This window comes from Berghia stephanieae, chromosome 10 (genome assembly GCF_034508935.2).
Source record: "Berghia stephanieae isolate SIO BIC M18660-M18661 chromosome 10, UCSD_Bste_1.3, whole genome shotgun sequence".
Classification (NCBI taxonomy): domain Eukaryota; kingdom Metazoa; phylum Mollusca; class Gastropoda; order Nudibranchia; family Aeolidiidae; genus Berghia; species Berghia stephanieae.
Window position 1 is genome coordinate 20,308,625 of NC_088369.1, and position 7,500 is coordinate 20,316,124.

Here is a 7,500-nt window from a genome sequence, read left to right on the forward strand (position 1 = left end):
TTAACATGTAAAAACTATAAAACATGAGCTCTGATACTGTGCCTATAATTTGTCTCAGAAAAATGTAATAAATAGGCATGGGGTGGTTAAAGTAACCCGGGTAAACTACGAATATAGTCGGTGTTAGGGTTGAGTGAGTTAAGCATACGCCCCTTGACAAACATTTATCGATAACCTTGCATACATACTTGCATAAAGACAATAATTAGATTTAAAATGTATCATGTCACTATAACCCCTCATCTTTTTTTCACAGATGAAGTTTTTAATGTTTGAAGTATGTGGTCTTGTTGTATGATGATACTCGCCTTTGGATAAGAAGAATCTGGGTTCAAGTCCCACTCTTAAGTCCTTGAAAAAGGGCTCTTTACAAATTTCTCACTATACTCGGGTGTAAAATGAGTAGCTGGCTGTTAACAGCGTTGTCTCTGTCCGAAATAAATGTAATAATAGACTTGTCAGTTGTCTTGTTCTACATGTTAAGCGTCAGCTGGAGGACCCTCTGTAGAGTGCATTGAGCATGTCGTTAAGTACACATTGCGCTATCTACACATTGCGCTATCTACACATTGCTACACATTGCGCTATCTACACATTGCGCTATCTACACATTGCTACACATTGCGCTATCTATACATTGCTACACATTGCGCTATCTACACATTGCTACACATTGCGCTATCTACACATTGCTACACATTGCGCTATCTACGCATTGCTACACATTGCGCTATCTACACATTGCTACACATTGCACTATCTACACATTGCTACACATTGCGCTATCTACACATTGCTACACATTGCGCTATCTACACATTGCGCTATCTACACATTGCGCTATCTACACATTGCTACACATTGCGCTATCTACACATTGCTACACATTGCGCTATCTACACATTTCTACACATTGCTACACATTGCGCTATCTACACATTGCGCTATCTATGAAAAAAAGAAGCTCAAGTTTGAAACTGTGTCAAAACAGTTTTTGAAAAATGTGACCAACCATCTCAAAACAGTGTTATGTTGCAATGAACATCTACTGGAAATTGAATTTGCGACCACAATTATAATTATTATGGAACTTATGGTTAAATTCTATTTGTTATCTCGGAGAATGAATAAAGTTTCATTAATTGCAGAAAATTCAATAATTCTTATTTACTATCATTTAATTCTAAATTCAGTCTTTGGAAGGCGGATTCACCCGACATAAAACTATTTGGAGATGATATGTCACATATAAAATAAAGCTTTTAAAAACCACTTTTAGTAGGATCTTTATGTCTTATAAAGAGGACGGAATTCAAAATATAATTTCAAATGGCATGGTTTTTCACAAAGGTTATTCCATTTACAATGTCAGTGGTAGGTAGGTGATATGCTCTCAATCAGTATTGAATGCAGTCGGAGACTGGGACAGTTGTATATATCCTACTCCTCGTGACAGTGAAAATTACCGTGTTTTACTAAATGAGTCAAAGGAGGTAATCAAGAAAAAAAATTAAGTGTGGATTGTATATTATAAGTTACTTCTCTTAGTGATTACCCCTTGTAATGAATCATCTCGTAAGTTCGCATTCTTTTTGTGTTTGTTTGTTTGTTTGTTTGTTTGTTTGTTTGTTTGTGTTTTCTTTGTTAATCTTTATGCATTAAATGACTGAGGGAGGGGGGGGGGGAGTGTTGGATTGAAGCTAAAATGTGCATTGGGTCATATGAAATTCACCATTGCCCTTTGAAAAGTTTTTTTTTTTTTTTTAATTAGAAAAGTATTTGATGCCTTTTTCAAAAACAGTAAATTTTAATTGAAAAGAAAGGAAAACTAATAATACAACACATTTTGATATATCTCAATACCTTTGTTTTTCTTTCATGTTTTCAACTTCCAGCTTATGCTTTACGAGTTCAAAGTTCTGGAAGATTTGAAGCATTTTATCAAGCGAAACCTAGACCAGGTAACTCTGTGATGCTGTTTATAGTTCTCTTTTCTCTTTTATTTTTGCTGTTTAAAATATATTCCAAGCATGAAATGAGACTGTTACTAGAACAATTTATTTATTTATTTATTTGAAATTTACTTGTTGAGTTTTGCCAAATGTGAGGCTGACTGAGAAAACCTGGGAAGATGCGGTAAGCTTTGATTTGAGATATGAGCCAAAATCAAAGATAAAGTGTTTCCCATAGCAACACATTTTATTGAGAAAAAAATTCATAACTTGGGTTGTAATAGACATAGAAATAAAATTTAAAGTGGTAAATGATCAGAAAGATGTGTTCTATCTACACCACTGCATACATAACTCAATTTATGAAATTTGCGGTTTCTTTCCGGGTTTTCTCAGCCATCCACACACATGTCTTTGAAAAAGAGTTTGCTGTGGTGAGTCAGGGGTCAGATCAGACATAAGAGGCAGTGTAGTGCTATGTGGCAGCATGGTTCAGCAGGATGGTATTTGCTCCGTACCTACCAGAACAAAGGTAACAACAAGAGATGAAGTGAGTAGGAAAGTGCCAGAAGACAATAGAGAATAAACATTTCGAGGCGGTGATGGGGGTTTGAACCCGCGACCTTACTGGTACGACAACTCCGCCTGGCCGGGGACAGCATGACTCTACCTTATGATCTATCCACGATCCCAAAAAAGATCGTCTCTAACCCTAGTCATTATTAGAGCCCTCTCTTCCTGACTACTTTTTACTGTTCATTTAACTCCATGGATATTGGGACAAACCCCAGCTCCATGGACTGTTTCTGTCTCTACATGAGAAGTGAAGGGAGAAGCTAGAATAAAGAAAAGTATGGTGTTTTGTTTTATTTCAGGAGTCTTTAGGAACAAAATGTAGACGCATAAATAGATTATAGATAACTTAATTGACAATGGTGTTCTACAAAAATGAAGCTAAATGATGAAAATAGAAATGATAATGCTGCTTCTGATGATGATGATGATGATGATGATGATGATGATGATGATGATGATGATAATGATGGTGATGATGGTGATGATTATGATGATGATGATGATGATGATGATGATGATGATGATGATGATGATGATGATGATGACGATGATGATGATGATGATGATGATGATGACAATGATAATAATGATAATGATGATGATGATAATGATGATCGTCGTCGCCGATTGTAAAGATGATTATGAGGTAAAAAAAATTATGTAGATGATGATGTAGATGATAATTTTGTAATTATTTCATTTCCATAATTCTCAACAATAACATTTACATGTACTGCATCTCATTTCAGTTCCAAGTGGAACAAGGCAATGGTTGTATTCTATTTCTGTACAGTCTGGCATTGTCCAGGGGACTGGGAAGGTAAAGATTACAATATGCAACAGTTTGTAGAAAAGACATACTGAAAATATTGACATGATGTCCGGCTATGTGGTCTAGTGGTATGACACTCGCTTTCGGATCGGAAGGTCCTGGGTTCGAGCCTCGCACTCGGTGCATAGTTGAGTCCTTGGAAAAGACTCTTTACTCACATTCTCTCACTGTACTCAGGTTTTAAATGAGTACCTGGCCATTAACAGCATTGTCTTTGTCCGAAAAATTGTAATATCGCCTAACAGGCCATGTTAAATGTTTCTGTTGACCAGGGATCCCTTGTAAAGCGCTTTGAGCACATTTAGTGGATGTTGCGCTATATAAAGCTCAATATAAAGCCGAAAGCTCAATTTATTTCTATAACAAAGTCCAGAAGGCTTGTCATGGTTCAGTTGATAGCTTGTGTGAAAGGCACTTAAACTTAAATGTGTTCTAAAATGAAACATTATGAGGCCCATTTAGCATGTTAATTTCTTGGAAATGCACCATATAGGTGTCCATATTTATATTTATTTGTTTTTAAAAAAATTCATCATTTCTCTTTTTTTTTTTTGTGTAAAATAAAGCATGTCATCTCTCGGGGTCCCGATAGCTCAGTTGGTAGAGCACTTGCTTCACACACAAAGGGACCGTGATTGATCCCAGGTGCAGTCGATATTTTTTTCTGACCCCCCTGTCCACCCAGCAGTGAATGGGTAGCTGGGTCTGTTAGATCTGGTGGAAAGTAGTTTGTAATACACTAGTGTCATATCCAAAGGTAGCAAGCAATTGCTATTGTCCGCTTCATCTTCAATGAAAAAAAAAATTGATAATATTCAAAGCTCATCTTCACAAGGATACAAGAAGACAACTATATCAATACAGGCCTACATAGATTATGACGACCCCTACATTGTCAAAATAATAAGTGTAAGTGTTGCTGCTCGAAGCTCGACGAAATAAATAAGAACGTGAAGTTGAATGTTAGCTTCAATTTAATTACAAAAACAGATCAAATGAACGTTTCGGGTTTCCCCTTTATCAACAAAACAGGATGATTGAAACACCACAGATGAATGAGATGATGTGGTAGGCCACTACCACATCATCTCATTCATCTGTGGTGTTTCAATCATCCTGTTTTGTTGATAAAGGGGAATCCCGAAACGTTCATTTGATCTGTTTTTGTAATTAAATTGAAGCTTACATTCAACTTCACGTTACAATTTACAAAAAAAATGAGTAAATCCAAGACTGCTTTACAACTTTGTTTGTGATTCCACACAATCCGACTTGTTTTAATTAGTTGGGTTTTTTTTCAATCATCTTTCATCCCATCATCATCATCATCATCATCATCATCATCATCATCATCATCAGAATAGGAGAAGACATGCAAGCAGACTATTATATCAATATCAATAAATTATGGGGCCCCTAAATTATCCAAAGAAAAGTAAACCCAAGACTGCTGTACAACTTGTTTGTGATTCCACACACTATAATTTGTCTAGTTTTTAAAAACATCTTTTTACTCATCTTCACAAAGGATAGGAGAAGACATGCAAGCAAACCAATGTATCAATATCAATATATTATGACAACCTCTAAATTGTCAAAAAAAATAATTAAACCCAAGACTGCTGTACAACTTGTTTGCGATACCAAAACCATCATTTTTTAAAACATCTTATTCTCGACTTTTCACAAGGATACGAGAAGACGTGCAAGCAGACCAATATATCGATATACATAGATTATTTCAAAAAATAAATAAACCCAAGACTGCTTTACAACTTGTTTGTGAATCCACAAATCCTAATTTTGGCTTATTTTTTAAATCACCCTTTTACTCTCCTACACAAGGATATGAGAATACATGCAATCAGGCCAACATGTCAATATCAATACATTTTGACGACCCCAAAATTGTCAAATAAATTAGTAAATCCAAGACTGCTTTACAACTTGTTTGTGATTCCACACACCCTAATTTGTCTTATTTTTTAAATCATCTTTTTCTCTAATCTTTCCAAGGATACGAGAAGACATGCAAGCAGACCAATATATCGAATACATAGATTATTTCAAAAAATTAGTAAATCCAAGACTGCTGTACAACTTGTTTGTGATTCCACACACCCTAATTTGTCTTATTTTTTAAATCATCTTTTTCTCTAATCTTTCCAAGGATACGAGAAGACATGCAAGCCGACCACGAATCTAAAGCCAAGCTCCTGACAGAGATGGAGGACGCCTCCTATGCCCTTATCAACTTGGCACTCCATGGAAAAGCTACCCTCTACATCCACAATGGTGAAATGATGTATGATAGAAAAGGACAGCTTTTAGTAAGTGATAATAATATAATATTATAATATATATTATTACATCCATTTATTCATCAAAAAAAAAAAATGGAAATTCGTACACAGACGTGGCATGCATAAAATGTATAAACACAAAGTTGAGAATCTATGGCTACAATGTATACATATATATATATATATATATATATATATATATATATATATATATATATATATATATATATATATAAATATAAATTGTCACTCACATTATATATGGCCAAGACGTACGTTTCTGTGGCTTTCGTCCACGTCTTCAGTCGGCATAATGTCCGAAGAAAAAAATGTATTCCGTATGAGGTGTTTACTCTGTATGTCCTGCTTCCTTTGTGTAGTGGTGATTAGTGTTGATGTGTAGTGACATTGTTGTAGTGCGTATATATATATATATATATTATTTATTTATTTAAAAATTTATTTGTTTAAAAATTTTTTTTTACAAAGCGAAACATGTTGTCCCCATGACCCCCGGTTTGAACCCATATGCAAATGCACAAAAATGTAAAATAATATACAACCGAGAACCAATAGCGACACTTTATATATTAATTTGATAGATTGACGTAGATCATACCTCTGGCCTCTAGTCCGAACTTGTGTGTATGTGTATATTTAAAAAATAGTATTTAATACATATCTATACATATCTATATCTATTTATAGTATATAATTTTTCAGGTAAACATTCAATTTTCAGTAGCCAGATCCCCCTGACATAACACTGCTTTATAACAGAGGGATCTGAATCTAAATCTGAATGCTACTCGAAGTCGACTCAATTCTGAGTATTTGTATTCGAGGGCAAAGAGAGTTGTTGAATGTGACAGCAGCTATTGGTGGTGTTTAGGCTGAAGAATTTTTATTTTGAAAATCTCCGCTTGAAATTTTCTAAAACTGTTGAAAAAAAATATCTCGACTTTACCCAAGGTCAATCTCATTCCCTTTGCATGTTAAACAGGTGCTCTGCCAACTGAGCTATTGGGATCCATGCAAAGCGAGCTTGGTTAGATACAACAGTTCTGTCTGTCATTAGTTGGATTGTGGTTTGTGGGGGGGGGGGGTGGTGGGGTTCAGGTTGTTTCATTTTTCCCATATTGCAATAGGGACAGCGTGGCTCAGCGGCATGGTCTTTGCTTCGTACCCGAAAGGTACCAAGTTCGACTACCCGCCGCGTTGTGTGGCCTTGAGCAAGTCACCTAGCCTTAGCTCACTTTGCGGCGCTGCACTGCGGCTGACCCCTGGGTTATTCCAGTCTTCCCTTGGAATAGACCCTAAAGAAAAATTTCCCCTTTGGGATAATAATAATAATAATGATAATAATAATACTAATAATAATAATAATAATAATAATAATAATAATAATAATAATAATAATAATAATAATAATAATAATATATCTTTATTGTCCTCAAAAATGTGGCAATTTGTCATTTGGTTACACATTTATAACAATACAATATTGACATAGACACACTCACACAAGATGCACACTAGTAGCATAGTAGTTATCGTTTTTTAAAAAAGGGAATAAAGGGAATTTATTTTTTTATTTATTTATTATTGTTTTGTTGATAATGGATGTTTCACCTTTGCCATTTCCAGGACCGACCAGTGTACGGAATCAAGGCTAGGAGTCAAGTAGGTTTCCTGTTTTGGGACAAAGGAGAAGAAGAGGACAAACGAACAGAAGTAAGATATGTATTATCTGTGTGGCTATGTGGTCTAGGGGTATGACACTCGCTTTCGGATCGGAAGGTCCTGGGTTCGAGCCTCGCGTGGTAAATGATCAGAA

General features: G+C 35.3%; 1 protein-coding gene across 9 annotated transcripts in view; it reads left to right on the forward strand.

Annotated features, from left to right (window-relative positions):
- Positions 1-7,500, forward strand: part of LOC144980777 (inactive ubiquitin carboxyl-terminal hydrolase MINDY-4B-like) — a 35,077-nt gene that overhangs the window by 21,977 nt on the left and 5,600 nt on the right. For all 9 annotated transcript variants that reach the window (XM_078928567.1, XM_078928570.1, XM_078928573.1 and 6 more), the window contains 4 exons: positions 1,896-1,961; positions 3,278-3,348; positions 5,531-5,690; positions 7,311-7,397. In XM_078928567.1, coding sequence (XP_078784693.1) covers positions 1,896-1,961; positions 3,278-3,348; positions 5,531-5,690; positions 7,311-7,397 — 384 coding nt within the window. The remainder of the gene's footprint in view (positions 1-1,895; positions 1,962-3,277; positions 3,349-5,530; positions 5,691-7,310; positions 7,398-7,500) is intronic.